This window comes from Mobula hypostoma, chromosome 5 (genome assembly GCF_963921235.1).
Source record: "Mobula hypostoma chromosome 5, sMobHyp1.1, whole genome shotgun sequence".
Taxonomy (NCBI): Eukaryota; Metazoa; Chordata; class Chondrichthyes; order Myliobatiformes; family Myliobatidae; genus Mobula; species Mobula hypostoma.
The window spans coordinates 83,283,327-83,300,030 of NC_086101.1; the positions used below are offsets into that span (position 1 = coordinate 83,283,327).

A 16,704-nucleotide genomic window follows, 5' to 3' on the forward strand; every position below is an offset into this window, starting at 1 on the left:
ATGGGAAGGTGCATGTGCATTTCTACACTTTAGATTACTTTTAGCACTTCATCTCATGCCAAAATGAATGTTGTCATGCAGTAATGCACATCTTCCTGTATGTTACTGTTGAAAGGAATCCTGTTTTCACATACAAGGAGTCGTTTTCATAGTAATTACGGAGCCTTCTCATCAACCTCCTTGTATTAAGAACAGATCATAACCATATAGGATGAATATACTTAATATAATTGCTACAAGTGTCTAATCAGAATTGATAAAGAACGTTACTAGCTAGTTGCACAGACTACATGCAGAGCAAATTTTATTAGTAAATAATAGTTATATATTTGGGGTGTCCAGTTAAGTGTTCCTTAGTGGGAGAAATTTATTTTACACAATGCACAAACACACTCAAGCACGCGCGCATATGCACCTCATTTATATTTTGCCTTTAATACATTAATGCATGTATCTTGCATCTCAGATTTAATACCTTAGCAAAGTTGATTCATGTAAATTAAATGTTATATGTATCGCATTGCATTTTCCTGCTATGAAATCATAAGAGACTGCAGAAGATATTTATTTGTGTTGGAGGTCAGTAGGTTTGCTTATAAAAATGTATGTTATCTTAGGGGGAATTGCTTGATGGAACCACAGATTACATGTCAGGCTTGGATGACATGACAGATTCAGATTCTTGTCTGTCCCGAAAGAAGATCAAGAAGACAGAAAGTGGCATGTATGCATGTGACTTGTGTGACAAAACATTCCAGAAAAGCAGTTCCCTTCTGCGACATAAATATGAGCACACAGGTATGTTCATTTTCTTCTTTTCATTTGCTTGACTTATTAACCATTTGATTTTATTCTCACATCTCCATTCTAAAAACAAAATAAAAATTCTTTTTTTTTAATTCCCTGGTTCACTGGTTTTATTTTTACAAAGCGAGACTTAAGGCTATTTAATATGATTCAAGAGTTAAAGTTATGAACTGTGTCTGCACATGGGTTGTGGGGTGAGGAGTATGACATTACATCTTTTAAGGATGGGGAACTTTAAATAATGCTCAAGTAATCTGTCCTCCATATTGTCCTGTAGTGTTCGGCTGACAACGATTTGCAGTTATGTCTATTTTTGAGTTCTCCTTCAACTATTGCAGCTATGGAAGGTGTTGAATGGATTCCAGTGCTATTTATGGTGCGGAATTAGCCAGATGTTTGTTTGGCCAAGGCTGCAAGTTCCAAACTCTGGTCATACGTTGGCTGAAATGCCAAAGTAGCTACTCTCAATTACATAGGTTAAAAATGAAGTGTGTATCATAACTTGATACTGTTATAAATATACCTCTTTCTTTTCTTTCCTTACACCTGCTTTCTAGAAAAAAAAATCATTCCTTTTCCATTTTTGACAGGAATCTTCCCTGTTAGTAACTTAAAAACCTTCACATCTTTTACTAGAACTTTAAAAAAGACTACATTAAATTGTAAATTGTCTTTTCAAAAGTACAGACAGTCTGTGCTCAAAACATTGTTCAGCTTTAGGGCAGGAAAAATGATCTGTAGTACCATTGACAGTTATGATTGACAGTAATTCTGGACACTTGACAATTTCTGACACTTTGACATGTGCTTGGAGATCCGCCAAAGGTATACAAATTATTATAAGGTTATTAAATCATATTGGAACATTTTAGCATTATAGCCTAATCTTTTTTTTTCGCTTGTGTTTCTTTTTCTCTTCTAGGAAAGCGGCCACATCAATGTCAAATTTGTAAGAAAGCTTTTAAACACAAGCATCATCTTATTGAACATTCACGACTGCACTCTGGTGAGAAACCATATCAGTGTGACAAGTGTGGCAAACGCTTTTCACACTCAGGATCGTACTCACAACACATGAACCATAGATATTCCTATTGCAAGCGGGAGGCAGAGGAAAGGGAAGCAGCCGAGCGAGAGGCCCGTCAGAAGGGCCACTTAGAACCTGCGGAGCTACTGATGAATCGGCCCTACTTACAAAGCATTACTCCTCAGGGGTACTCAGACTCTGAGGAGCGAGAAAGCATGTCAAGAGAGGTGGAGAGTGAACGAGAGCAGGAAAAAGAAGGAGAAGAGGATGAGGAGAAACTGGTCAGACAAGATGGGGAAGAGGAATTTGACGAAGAGGAAGAAGAAGAGAGTGAAAATAAAAGCATGGATACAGATCAGGACACAATAAGAGATGAAGAGGAGAATGGTGACCACTCAATGGACGATAGCTCAGTTGACGAGAAAACGGAAACCAAATCAGAACATGAAGACAACGTGGAAGATGGCATATAATAACTACTGCATTTTAGCTTCCTACTTCTTCCAGTAGTATTGTTACTTGCTTGAAACACTGCTGTGTTAAGCTGTACATGCACGTGCCTGATGCTTCCTGGAAGCCTGAGTGTTGGACAGATGGGGCAGTCTGTCAGATGCAAAAAATAGGAAAAAAAAGAAAAAAAACAAGACAGTGTTAGGACGAATTAGTCAAGTTTGGGTTGTGAAGAGTTGCATTATGCAAAAAAAAAATGTTCAGTGTTAGGGCCTAAAAAAATGTGTGGTTCCAGCAGCCTAAATTACCCTTCTGTCAATAGTTTTTTTTAGCACAAAATATTGGAGTATATTGCATTACATGCCACTTGTATTACTACACAAAATTTTACAATGTATTGTCTGTGTTTTCTACCTATGTATATTATTACACAAGAGCAACTTGAAAATGAAATGCTTGTGCTTTTACCCATACATGCAGTATTTTAGTGGACTGTTCGTAGTTTGACCGAGCCATTAGGCCTAATTCTGCAACCACACAATATTTTAGGTTCCCAAGAATTCTTTGAAGGATCATGAAATGATGCACGTGTAATTTTCAGAAAATGAAGTCTTAAAGTGGCCCAGCTATGGAGGAAAAGAGAGAGAGAGAGAGCGCGCGAGAGAGCGTGAGTGCGTGAGCGATTGAGAGAGAGAGAGAGAGAGAGAGAGAGAGAGAGAGAGAGAGGCAGAGGAGGTGGAGAAAGCCTTTTGAAAGGTGGTTTTAAAAAGCCTTATATGCAAACCTTTTAATCTGTGTGTTCTGCAAGTGCCATCCTTGTATAGTGCTAAATTAAGGTAACTAAAGTTACCTTGCACCAGCTTCAGTGTTAAACAGCTCACCCTGTTCTTTGAAGCACCCATGTCAGTATTAGAATCTAGGCAGCAGTTCCTTAGTTTACATACGTATGTTTGTGCAATTTTCTGTACTTTTTTTGTTCATTAACTTGTCAGTATTACACCAAACTTTGCAACAATTTGCATTCATTTTATTTTAGGTCAAATAACATTTATTTATGTTGCTCATTTTATATTTCCTAATTTTATTTATTTCATACTGTAGTGTACAGTATTATAGTTCTTCAATATATAGATATATTTTAGTAAAGGAACATGAGGTTGATCATTTGGGCAAATTTTACGTAATGAGAAGAGCATTTATTGTGTTTTCAAACATTAATTGTGAGATACGAATTTTCGATTTATTATTTTATTTTGTTTTCCAATTACTGGATTCCAAATTTGAGAACTTTTGATACGATCTTGTGAAAACACTGTATTTTCGACTGAAAATTCCACTTTCTTCATCTGTTTTTTAGCTAAAAAAAAAGAGGGACTGTTAAAATACAATGTATGATACCATGACAGAAATCTTTCCTGAATTGTCTTTGTAAAAGTATTATTAAATTTTCAATTTGTAATTTCTCTTTGAAATGACCATGCTCGAATAAAATGTAGCCAAACTAGGACCTGTTACGTGCAGCTTAAGGTTCTATGGACATCACTACAGCAAACAGATGTGCATAATAATGTATAATGTTTCCTTCCTAACTGTAGGATTGTCTTCAAACCATAAAGAATTACATTTTCATCCATAGCATTGTTAACAAAAAAAATATTTATTAACTTAAAATTTATATTGTCGTCCTATTTATTTCACTCAATGTCCACTTTTATATTTCTCTCACCATCTCAAAATAAACAAAATTATATGGTTGGATTTATTTCATAAGCTTGCTGAGGGGAAAACAAGTGACTAAATGAGTGCTGGACACGTTGTATAAAACTGACGTTGCACGAAGGAGATTTATTCCATGGGGGTAGCCTGTTTTTTTTGTTGATTCATGCTTTAGAGGTGATCTGCACCCAGACCTGCAGGGTACGTTCTTTCATCCACTGTTCCAATAAGGTGTAAAGCACTGTCAAGCAATGTAACACAACTGGTGCATAAAACAAGGACTTTGTTTAAAGAGACACATCTAGATTTTATTAGTAGTAATTAATTTGAAGGAAAATCAATATTGAGCTTTTGATTAAGGATACAGTACTTTTAAAGTTGTGCACACAGCTTCATCACTTTATAATACAGGCTGAACAAAATGAACTACTGCCTTTTTTGAAATAAAGAGAGTGGGTTTCTTGAAGGAATAGGTCATAGTCATTTGAACAGTGCCTCCATAATATTGTAACTGGGGTCTGGTTACACTTAAGTCTGAATTTCCAGTAGGCGATTAAGATACATTACATGTAAGGAAGACAAATCGGAGATCAGATGATATCTAAAGGACTAGTGATTGTGATTGACGTGCAGTTTTTTTTGAACTGCCAAACCATTGATTTTAAATGGCTTTTACAGCTCATTTAAGTTGATCTCAGGAATATACCAATTAATTGATTGGTGTCTTAAAACAAAACATCAATTTCTTACTGGTGCAAGTTGAGAGGAAGACTTTTAAAAGACATCCATTACAAAATCCAATTAAAAAAGGTAATGTCAGACTTGCCTGAGGTTGTAAAATTCTTTTCAGCTATTCAGCTTTATACGTAAGCAAGCTAGCTAAAATTACTTCAACACTCTACCATTTAAAATGTAACCACTTTTTCTTAATTTTTTTTATTTTAAAACCCATAAATGCTTCATAAGGTGCATTTACACTTTGTGTTGGTATAGAAGTTTTTCTACTAACAAGAATTTCTCTTACCATCAGCTATGATTTTGCATTTTAATAGCACTGTAGATACTAGCTTTCTATAAAAAGAATTGATAATTTCCCATTGAACAAACCTTTCTTAATTTTTTACTTGTATTTTCTGAGAACTTAAAATATTTTATATTAAATTAAAGGGAAGTCACAGAACTGTAATGATTGAAAATTTCATAGGATTTTACTTCGTATTACATTCCCCACAACCAAAAAATATACTAGAATCCCATAATTGCATTGACAACGAAGTCTGATAGAGTGTAATTCATAGGGTAACAAAATAAAGCAAGTTTCAATCTCAAGTTCAACTTCCCTTATTTAAAAACCTGCAGTGCACTATTGAAGGCAGCATTTGGGATTTCAATAATAGCCAAGCAATTTGTTCAAATAATTGGAGGTAGATTCTTACCATTCACAGTATCTTAAACCATCATTAGTGACTTTTAAGGCATTACTTTGTACACTCAGAATTCTGAGTTTCTGTAAGGCTGCTCGAGCAGCTTCTCTGCTTGACCAGATTTGAGACTGTGTAGCAGTGATTATACATTTCTTGTGACATTAGGAAAATAGTCAAAATAAATATGCAAGGATAAGTCCCCTATAGCATTTTTACATTTATTTTCTTAAATACTTGTTCGCAATATTAAAGGGAGAAAAAGCTTTGTTCCTTAATGCTTTACTGCATTGGCAGGTATGGATATGGACAGCACTTTAAACAAGACTGTTGTTTAAGTGCTCTCTGAAGATCTGTGAAATAGCTTGGACATAATTGTCTGCAAGAATAAAAGTAGTAAAGATGATTATATGTCTGTTGGAGAATGCCTGGAGCATTTTGGTAATATTTTCACTGAACATCCATAGCAATAGAAGAGCCTTTAAAAGAAGGACTGTAGTAAAATATACATGTTTCATTCAAAGTGCCCATAAAGCAGTATAAAGTGAAGCTTTTAAACCCTTTGCCATCTAAGGTTTTTTTTTCATTTTGTTCTGTAATTTCTTTTACGATTGATTGATTTTTAGTTGTAAGAATCAGCTCACAAGAATCCTTGAGAATAATAATATTATAATCCCTCTAAGGAGAGGAAGAAGTATATTTTTTTTCCTTGAGCTTGACCCTTAATACAACAGCAGATTTCTTCTTGTTACTACCTATATTCACAATAATATAAAATATTACATGAAATGATCCCCTTTGGATCACTGTAAAGAGATCAGTTTAATTCCCAATCCAACCGTGGGAAATAACCAAACAGATAACGTATTAATAACCTCAAAATGGTTTAGAGGTTATTGCGTACTCTGTTCTAACATGTATAAAGAGATCTTATTTATTTTCGTACTTAAGCATGTTTGTTGTTAGGACATGGGTAGAAAGGTTTGTAAAGTGATAAAAATAGAAGTAAGATTTCTAGAGTTGATTGGATTCTGTGTGGACGTGTGAGTGAACATTTCTGAAGAAAGCCCATGAATGCTGTCATTAACACGTTAAACAAGAACGCAGCAAAGGCAGGTTTATAAATAGTGATCTAATAAAAGAAAACAAAGACATGTTGCCTTGTTCCATCAAATTTTAAAGAAGTCTGGACACAGCTGTGCCAATGGTAACAGCATAAAATCAGTGTTTTGAACAAATTCTACAATGGACCATCTGATTTTTTTTTCAGTTTCAGTAAATGATTGAACTGCACTTAACATTCAAGCCACGAAGTCCATACAATTTAAACAGTCCACATTACTTTTTCGAGAAACATACTTCATGATTTGGAATGTAGTTAGGCTTCAGATTGCTCCCTTTAAAAAATTCAATAAAGCAATACAAAAAGCTAATACTAAATAAATTTGTTTTCTTCTGCTGTAAATGCGCAATGGTGTCTGCATGTGCTGTTACCATCAGAAGTGTTGCTACCAAAATTAATGGGATTTCTTACTGAAAATTAGAATTTCAATCTTGGGTCCTAACACACGGTCACATCACAACTGTTAAATGTATTTTACAGTGGGACTAATGATGTGTATGCAACTGGAACAGAAATGTTAGTGTAGAATTGATCTGCACTGTACAAAATGAAGAAGATTGTCATTCAGAGAATTTGAAGAATGAGGGAGTCAAAAGTTTACTTATTATATAAAATTAACTTTTTAAATAAATTATTACAGAAATGCTTTGATCAAATGATGATGTGATGAGAATGATATTTTAGCATGTGATCTGAATATGATAAAAATGCCATTTAATAATTCCTCAGCAAGTTACATTGCAGTTACTTTATGCATCATATCTAATGGAGAGAATTTTGTACAAGCTGTAAACCATTTTTAAAACATATGCCGGATGCATTCGACTGTAATCAATAAAGCACAATTAATATGCACAACACTGACTAAATACTGTTAAACCACACAAGACAAGTTATAAACAGGGTCACTTCAGTTTAATTGAATGTATAATATCCTTTGAGAGTGTCTTCCTTGATGAGAAAAGTGCTGTTACAGTATCAACTGCTTTGACTCTAATTTATTGATTTTATAATTTACACACCACATTAATAGTTTAATATTAATGGATGGCAGGCTAAAAGGAAGCTTTATTAATTTGCCTTCATTAAAAAGGAGAATTGGAAAAAATATTCTTAAATCCTTGAAGTGAAGGTAAACAACATCCTGTGAAATCATGAAATTCAAATAATAAACAAGGTAATTTCAAGTTTATTAATAACCTCACATGCAGTTTTTGCTGTCTGGCAACTTTTCTCTCACTTTGAATGTAAATTGGACTAAATGGAAAAAAAAACAAAAAAGGTCGTATTTATATCTATTATCATCCTTAACATAAATGGCCTTGACACAAGAATATCACACCAGCATGTTGAAAGTGTGACTGGTAAAGTGTTCCTCAATAGTATTAATTTGATATTTATTACGTAATCATGTATGCACCGTACATACCTAAAGGATTTCTGGTTTCAAAACAAGTCATTTTTAAGAAGTGGAATAGCACAGATATTAAAAAAATATTTCTTTGAATGATTAATAATGTACCTTTCCAAGCTACTTGTCTTTGAAGCATATGATGTGAGCGATGTTTTAGGTGATTGTAGTAACATTTTGAAATGCTCCGCAGGTTAGGTATCATCAGGAAACACCTTTAAAATGAGCACTGTGCTTACATCTTAAGTTCTGAACAATGATTGAATCTAAAATATGAACACATTCTTCTTTATGATGCCATTTAGTATTAATATATTCTTTTGTATATTTCCAGATTTCATTTTGTACATTATTTTGTTCTTAGAAACATTTCACATTCCATACTAACAAATACATGGTGACAAGTATTGTTCAATTTCTACATCAAAATCTATTTTACTCTAGGGAGTCAGAAGGACTATTAAAAGAATAGAAGGAAGATGTGATTGAGGTTGTAGTTATGGCCCATTTTTGGTAAACTACACCAGCGCATGTAAACATTTAATTTGGTAACCAGCATAGTTGACACCAGAAGTTGACACCAAGTTATCTTCCAATTAACTACAGAACTATTCTTATAAAGAATTTCAAAACAAAAACTATTTCCAAAAGTTATGTCATTTTAATTAACTAGTCCACTTTTAGAGAGGTGATTTTCAAAAAAAGAACTATCATTTAATTATTTGACAGATTTTGCTCTTTTCTCAGTCCCTTCTACAGGTTGTGTAAGTGATCCCCATGCAGTATTAGAAGCTAACTAGCCTATGCAAAACCTGACAATGTTTTGGTAGGTTCAGTGATTATTTATGTACATACAGGTACATATTTATGAAGTACAACTACTTATTCAAACCAGTGAACCTCAGAAAGGTCTTTCCTGAAGGCAGTTGTCCGTTGATGACTTGAGAAAACAATTAAGCTGAGCACCTTCTGATATCAGGACCGATTTCGTATTAGATGGAAATTAAAACCCAAAATGTCAATGCTTGTGCTGTAACACATGATTAACGGGAGACCCACATTTAGAATAATCTCTGGGGTTTAATATGTAAAATTCTTAAGTAGGCAGTGGACGTTCCACAAGATTTTGAGGGAGAAGTATTAGAAAGTTTAAGTTCAGGTGGTCAGAAATCTAATATATGATATTCAATGCTATTCATTAACAAAAAGTATATAAAAAACTGTACTTATGCATCACTTTCCCGAACCCTGTCAGAACACTTCTGAACACATTACAGCCCACTAACTACTTTTGTAGTGCAGTCACCGCTGTGTTATAGGAAGTCTCAAGTTTCCAACGAACAAAGAACAACATAAATGTTGTTTAGCCTGTAAAATAAAATGCAATAAAGGCAGGCAAGTTACATCTAACATTAGTTCATTTCGACTCCATTTACAGCTTTTTCGCATTTTGTTAATAGATTTAGGGCGTGGTCTGTTTCTGCCAATGATTGGAAGTTTTACAGGCTGATAATGCCAGTAGGTACAGAGGCAAACTTAATATTATCAGCATCAATTTAACATAATATGATGGGTACATCAAATTCCACTTTTACTTAGCCTTCTTACAAGTTTAAGGCTCATTTATAGTCTTGCCATTCGTCGGTAGAAAAATAAATTTTCACAGTTAATTTGAACAATTGAATTATGTCATATCTTCACTCTAAAGTCAGTCACCATAAGAATTCTGGAACGGATTATTTTTTTAAAATTCTAAAATAACTATAGCTGATGCAGTGCATGGATTAAAATAACGACAAGCAAAGAGACATGCACGGACGAAGAAAACCGCTTTGGATGCGTCTATAATTGTACAGCACTTGCCAAATCATGCTGTACCCTACAGTCAGCGTGCTCAACAGATGGAATCGGGACAATTCCGTTTTTCTGCGCTGCCCAAATTATTTTCCCCAACTTTTTTTTATGTAACACTTCCCAGATTTTATTATTTTTTTTTGGAAGGTTTTGAATACTATGGAGCGAAGTGGGGAAAGACAATTTGAACGGGTGCAATGAAATCTTGCCAGCCCCGGCAAAATAACCACCGGCCTGAGGGGCACGAGGTGCAAATAAATAAAACTCAGAGGCATTCTCTGCAGGAGAACGCGCACGGGTTATCACCTTGGATCTAGGAACGGGGCATTCCGCTTTAAGGCTGTTACAGAAGTGCGGGACGGGGAGGAGGAGGTGGTACGCGGAAAGGGGAGCCCGGCGGTGGCTGCCATGGTGACCGAGCTGCCGGAAGGAGGTAGCGTGGAGACGGAATGAGTGATTGACAGGTGGGCTGTCAGCTCGCGCTCGGGACGAGGGGTGCTGATAACTTGCGGTTGCAATGGGCACGGCGATGGGGTATTTCGCCATTCAGCCTTGCCCACTGGGTTTGGGTTTGCTTTCCGGCGTTGGAGTGGGGTGGGAAGCAGTTGTGGTAGGCCCAGAGGACAGCCTCGGGATCGCCTGGAGTATGTATCCGAGGCCGCGTGCGTGCGGCTTGGAATGGAATAATTACCCCTATTTGAATATTTGCCGAACAACTATAGGGTCTTTAAAAAGCAAGTATGTCCTTAGTGCAGCATTAACCGAAGGAGGCTTATCTGGAGGGAATTGCTTTGAAAAATGTTGTAGGCTTATTTAAATTAGGCGCTCCAGTTTTGAAATCTGCGACCCTAACGTAATGCTCCCCTACTAACAGTCACGGCCCATATTGCAGTTAGAGTTCCTGTGAAATGCGTGTTTAGAGGTAATTGGTTTTAAATACATTGCAGACTGATTGAAATTCGAATTTGAATCAGCACAAAGAAGAATGTTGGTGGATGATCCAAACTAAATTTCACCAGTACTGTTGGCTGACGAATATTGGTAAAGAAAATGTCTAAAACCTTGCCAAGAAAGGATGAATTCTTATGGGGAAATTGTGACCTGGCTTCCCATCCTTACAAAATATGCTGTAAATTTAAAACAAAATGCATGTTCTGGAAATTTGGAAGAAAAAAAGGTCTGAAGATCAAGCAGCATCTATGGAAAGCTAAATTAAGTTAACATTTCGAATGAGAGACTTTCTGAGAAAGGGTCTCCAATCTTAAGTGTTAATTCAGTTTCTCTTTTCCACAGGTATTGCTTGGCTTGATGAGTTTCTGGTATTTTGTGTATTTATTACACAGTAAATGTACTTGATTTCTTGCCATTTTTCAAAAATATCTTGCATTCAATATTACTATAGATGACAGCTAAGAATATGACTTCTGACTTACTTATGTAATTTGTACATTAGTTTCAGCAGTGGTCAGATATTTTAAATATTTTAAAAAATCCTTTGGGAATATCTAACTGCAAGAGGGAGGGAAACAAGGACTTTTTTGACCAGGGTGGGGGAAGGTGTTAAGAATCACTGTGCCACAAGTCAACCAAACCCCTGGAGAAATACACTTTTTTTTTCTCTCTGTTTTATGTGTAATTTATCTTTTTCTAAAAACAATGTTGCAACTTGCAACTGTTGCCAAAGGATATACTGATATTTTTGTGTGGTTCCTGTGAGGAAGTGACCTCTGGATAACAGGATAATTTCAAAAAATGAGAGGGTACTACAAGTTCTTTGTTGTAGGGTAAGTATTGTGCATGATATTTTAGTTGCAACAACTTAGTTGGAACTAAGTGTTTTCAAAACTTTTTAAAAGTTTTTATTTACATTTCATACTTTTTTTACTGCTGCATATTGACAGTTTTTTTGTTTTATTAAAGCCAGCATTAGGGGTGGTTTTTTTTAAAACATTTTGATGGTGCTTTTCTGTCTTGTCAAGTTACATATGTTTAGAGTCCACCTGTTTGAATCGTGTCAGCAATATTTGTTGTATTTTCATAGGATGGGAACTGTTTTGGAAAATCCCAAAACCGTGAAAAGCGAAGTATTTCCCTTATTGTCTCAGGGAATGCTAGAATCCTTTGAATTAGATGCCCTTCCTAAATTAAGGAAAATTAAATTCCTTTCAGCAAATGCTGGGCCTTATGACAGATTAATTGTCTTTTTTAACCCTAGACTAACACTGGGCTTTGTTTTGCAGTAGGAACCTTTGACCTATCAAGTTTCCAGCTGAGGCTCATGTACATGTTTATCATTCTTTCCTATTAAGTTACCAAATTTACAATTGCAGCAAATAGCAGCGTTTGAAACACATGACAGTGAAGGTAGAGTATGTGCTGTTGATTGAATTTGTATTAAAACAAAAAGTCCAAATGGGAGACTCAGGCTTATTATAGAAATAAAGATGTATATTGGGCATTGGTGAGGCTCACTTGAAGTACTGTGAGCGGTTTTGGGCCCCTTATCTTACAAGGGATGTGCTGACATTGGAGAGGGCTCAAAGGAGGTTCACGAAAATATTCCAGGATTGAAGGGCTTATCATATGAGGAGCGTTTGATGGCTCTAGGCCTGTACTCATTGGAATTCAGAAGAATGATGGTGGGGTTGGGGGGGGGGACTCATTGAAACTTATTGAAAGGCCATGATAGAGTGGATGTGGAGGGGATGTTTCCTATGGTGGGGGAGTCTAACCAGAGGACACATCCTCGGAATAGAGGGATGTCCATTTAGAACAGAGATGAGGGGATATTTCTTTAGCCAGAGAGTGGTGAATCTGTGGAATTCTTTGCCTCAGGTACCTGTGGAGGTCAAGTCTTTATGTATATTTAAGGCAGAGATTGAAAGATTCTTGATTAGTCAGGGCATGGAAGGATATTGGGAAAAGGCAGGAGATTTGGGCTGTGTGGGAAATGGATTGGCCATGATGGAATGGCAGAGCAGACACGATGGGCCAAATGGCCTAATTCTGCTTAAAAAAAACACCAGGCAGGGTATAAGCCAAAAACTTTTTATTTTTGTTGCTTTTGATTTCCAGATAGATTAAAAATTGTTCTTAAAAAAATAAAATTCACGTAGAACAGACAGCAAAATATGAGCAAATTCTCTTGAGGAATCAGAGAGCAAATATGAGTATCTATTTGCCTTAAGAACCTTTCTTGTTTTATGTATGGTTCATAACCTTGGCCAAGTATTTCCTTATTTTGAAACTTATTGATAAAATTACAATTTAGGTCGAAGAAGCATATAAGATCTGGATATTTTTAGTTGAAGATGAAATTTAAAAAAAAACAAGTGTAGAAGGGAAGTAATTGAATACTACCGAGCCAAGGAATTTATTAACACCTACAGATTTCTTGTGAGTTGGACCTCACTTGTCTTCCTAGTTACCATCTAGATTGTGACCATCCCTGTGTTAGTTCCACGGTGTCTGAATTCTGAAGGGTGAATCATCTTTACAGAAGGAAATGCCATTCCTTTGCAAGTGGTGACGGTGCAGATTTCATTCGTTCATTATGTGCCCTGTCATATGATCTCCCCATGACCATGATTGTTCTTGGCAAACTCTTCTACAGAAATGGTTTGCCATTGCCTTAATGCATAAGAGATAGGAGCAGACTTGGGCCATTCAGGCATTTCGAGTCTGCTCCGCCATTTCATCATGACTGATCCCGGATCCCACTCAACCCCATGCACCTGCCCTGTTACCATATCCTTTGATGCTCCGACCAATCAGTAATCTTATCAACTTCTGCTTTAAATATACCCATGGGCTTGGCTTTAACCACAGTCTGTGGCAGAGCATTCCACAGATTCACTACTCTCTAGCTAAACAAAAAATCCTCCTCACTCCTGTTCTAAAAGGTCACCCCTCAGTTTTGAGGCTGTGCCCTCCAGTTTTGGATACCCCCACCAGAGGAAACCTCCTCTCCACATCCACCTTATCTAGTCCTTTCAACATTCCGTAGGTTTGAATGAGATCCCCGCACATTCTTCTAAATTCCACTGAGTACAGGCCCAAAGCTGCCAAGTGCTTCTCATATGTTAACCCATTCATTCCTGGAATCATCCTCATGAGTCTGTTCTGGATTCTCTCCAATGACAACATCTCCTTTCTGAGATAAGGGGCCCAAAACTGTTGACAGTACTCTGAGTGTGGCCTGATTAGTGCCTTATAAAGCTTCAGCATTATCTGCTTGTGTTTATATTCTATTCCCCTTGAAATAAATGCCAACGTTGCATTTTCCTTCTTTACCACAGACTCAACCTGTGAATTAACCTTCTGGAAGTCTTACATGAGGACTCTTAAGTCCCTTTGCACCTCTGATGTTTGAGGGCTGTGGGCAGTGTCTTTACAAGACGGGTGGCCCTAACCATTATCAATACTCTTCAGAAATTGTCTGCCTGAGGCCACCTGCTCCCATGGCTTCATGTGACCCTGATCGAGGGTTAAGCTGGTGCTACACCTTGCCCAAGGGTGACCTGCAGGCTAGTGGAGGAAAGGAGTGCTTTACACCTCCTTTGGTAGACACACATCTCCGCTCCGCCACCCATTACACGAGGGAAAAATGTATTCATTTTAGGTTTGAGTCCAGATGCTGTAGAGGAAGAGAGGTTGAGAAAGGAGTGTTATGAATGGGAAAGATGACTAGACATGGGTCAGTCACTGATGTGAGAAGAGTTGGGGCCTATGAACTATGGAGCTCTGGAATAAATTTGTCCAGGATCTGTGAGAAGATTGGGTTGTGTGATAGGCAATATCAGATTGGTTCATGGGGAATTTTGGCAGTTGGTAACTTAGGTGGCAACTTAGAGTCCTGGCATCAATGCTGAGGGTCGAATCAGATGTCTGGAAGTTGAGACCCTTTGCTTGGTGCTGCGGGTCTCCCTGCGAGTCCGCTGGGATAGTCGAAGGTCCCGTGTCCTTGTGTCTGAATCTGAATCTGCTGGAGGCTAAAGAAGTCTTGAGGTTAGAGGACTGTGGGACTGTGATTGTGGGTGGGAGGAATGGAGTTTGTTTTGCTGTTGCAATCATTGTGGGCAAGCTATGATGATGCCAGGATGTGCAGTGACACTTACTTGCTGTCCCCTGACGCACTCTCAGGTGGGTTGTTAAGTCAAATGACGCATTTCACTATATGTTTTGATGTACATGTGGTAAATAAACTTCAATCTTGAATCTAGTGTGTACCAGAGGAGAGCAGGTACATAAACAAAGGGGATCGAGATGAGCTGGGTTCCGGTTCAGCTGAAACAGATCCCAGTGCTGCATTGGGGTTTGTTCAAAGCGGCTCCCTTTGTATTGCACAACTGCAATGCAGGAAGCACTGCTGAAACTTGGTTGGACTAAAAGTCTCTTTTCTGAAGTGCTTTGGCACTATTTTACCGGGCACTGCTATCAATGAGTGCTGTACTGGAAGTAACATTACACACAAGTCTGTCACCAAAAGCAGCTGAGTTTCTTAAAACAATATTTCATATCTGGAAGTATCCAACTAAAATTCCTACGTTTGGAAAGGGATCACTACAAAAACAAACTTGTAGGCAGAAGTACTTCAGTTAAGAAGTTCTTGTATATAGAGTAGAAATTTGGAGGCGTTTAGCATAGGCAGTAGGAGGAGAGGTTGCACAGATGGTGAGAGACTGAGAACTGTTGGATGCAGGACATCATAGAAAAATTGTCACATTTGTATAGCACATTTGATCATCTGCAGACTTCCCAAAGCTCCATGTGAGTTTCAGGAATGTATTCATGGTTATAATGAAGTAACAGAGTTAACCAAGAAGAACATTACAAGCTCTCAGAAAATATGTGGCATTAATGTCCGTATAATCTTTTATACTGGTGCTAAATATTACCCAGGTCTATAGAGAGAAATCTTTTTTTGTCATGAAGTAGTAACATTGGATTCTGTACGTCTAACTGAAAAGGCAGATTTGGTTTTTGTTTTAACATTTCATTCAAAACGCAAGGTCTCTGCCAGTATTTTGTCAGTGCTACAATTTAGTGTGGATCTAGAATAGGTGCTCAGCCATCTGGAGTGGGACTTGAACCCATTCACTGGAGGTGAGTGCACCATTGCACTGCTATGAACATCAAAAGGTGAATGGGGATTAGAGTTAGAATAGTGCACGGAAGGATTTGAAGTTCACTGAAAGTAATTTTAAACTAAGTTGGGCCTTAGGGATAGTCCACATCACTGTCAAGGAGGCACTGGATGTTTTAAAGAGTACGAAGGTAGTCAAATCTCTCTGGCCTGACCAGATTTTTCCAAGAACACTGAGGGAGGCTAGAGAAAAAATTCTTGGAGCCCTGGCTGAGATATTTGCATCCTTGTTAGCCACAGGTGGGGTGTCAGTAGATGGACAGTAGCTAATATGCCTTTATTTAAGAAGTGTGGAAAAGAAAAAGCTAGGAATTATAGACCAGTAAGTTACTGGAGAGGGATTCTGAGAGATAACCTATATATACATCTGGAAAGACAGGAGCTGCTTAGAGGTTATCGGCATGGCTTTGTGCATAGGGCATGTCTTAAGCACTAAAATTGAGTTTTTTTGAGGTGATTAACAATGTTGATAAGGGCAGTGCAGTTGACATGGTTGTTTGGGTTTGAGTAAGGCCTTTGGTAAGGTTCCACATGCTTGGCTATTCTGGGGGATAGATCACATGGAATCCAAGAAGAGCAGCCTAATTAGATATGCATCTGCCAGAGGGTGATAGTAGAAGGTTGATTCTTTGACTGGAGGCCCATGACGAGTGGTGTGCCTCAGTGGTCATTGCTAAGTCCATTGCTGTTTGTCATCTATATCAACGATTAGGATAAGAATGTCCAAGGCATGGTTAGCAAGTTCGCAGA

General features: G+C 37.3%; 2 protein-coding genes across 8 annotated transcripts in view; both read left to right on the forward strand.

The window, feature by feature from the left end:
- zeb2b (zinc finger E-box binding homeobox 2b) overlaps positions 1 to 7,445 on the forward strand; it is a 149,441-nt gene extending 141,996 nt beyond the window's left edge. The window contains exons 9-10 of one of the 3 annotated variants that reach the window (XM_063048612.1): positions 618 to 798; positions 1,730 to 7,444. In XM_063048612.1, the coding sequence (XP_062904682.1) occupies positions 618 to 798; positions 1,730 to 2,307 (759 nt within the window). In that variant the 3' untranslated portion in view covers positions 2,308 to 7,444. Of the gene's footprint in view, positions 1 to 617; positions 799 to 1,729 lie in introns of all 3 variants that reach the window. The other 2 variants (XM_063048613.1, XM_063048610.1) reach the window with 2 other exon arrangements.
- A 2,725-nt stretch (positions 7,446 to 10,170) lies between these two features.
- Positions 10,171 to 16,704, forward strand: part of gtdc1 (glycosyltransferase-like domain containing 1) — a 369,108-nt gene continuing 362,574 nt past the window's right edge. For 3 of the 5 annotated variants that reach the window (XM_063048614.1, XM_063048619.1, XM_063048618.1), the window contains exon 1: positions 10,171 to 10,273. The gene's annotated coding sequence lies outside the window, so the exon portion shown is untranslated. Of the gene's footprint in view, positions 10,274 to 11,581; positions 11,594 to 16,704 lie in introns of those variants that run through there. The other 2 variants (XM_063048615.1, XM_063048616.1) reach the window with 2 other exon arrangements.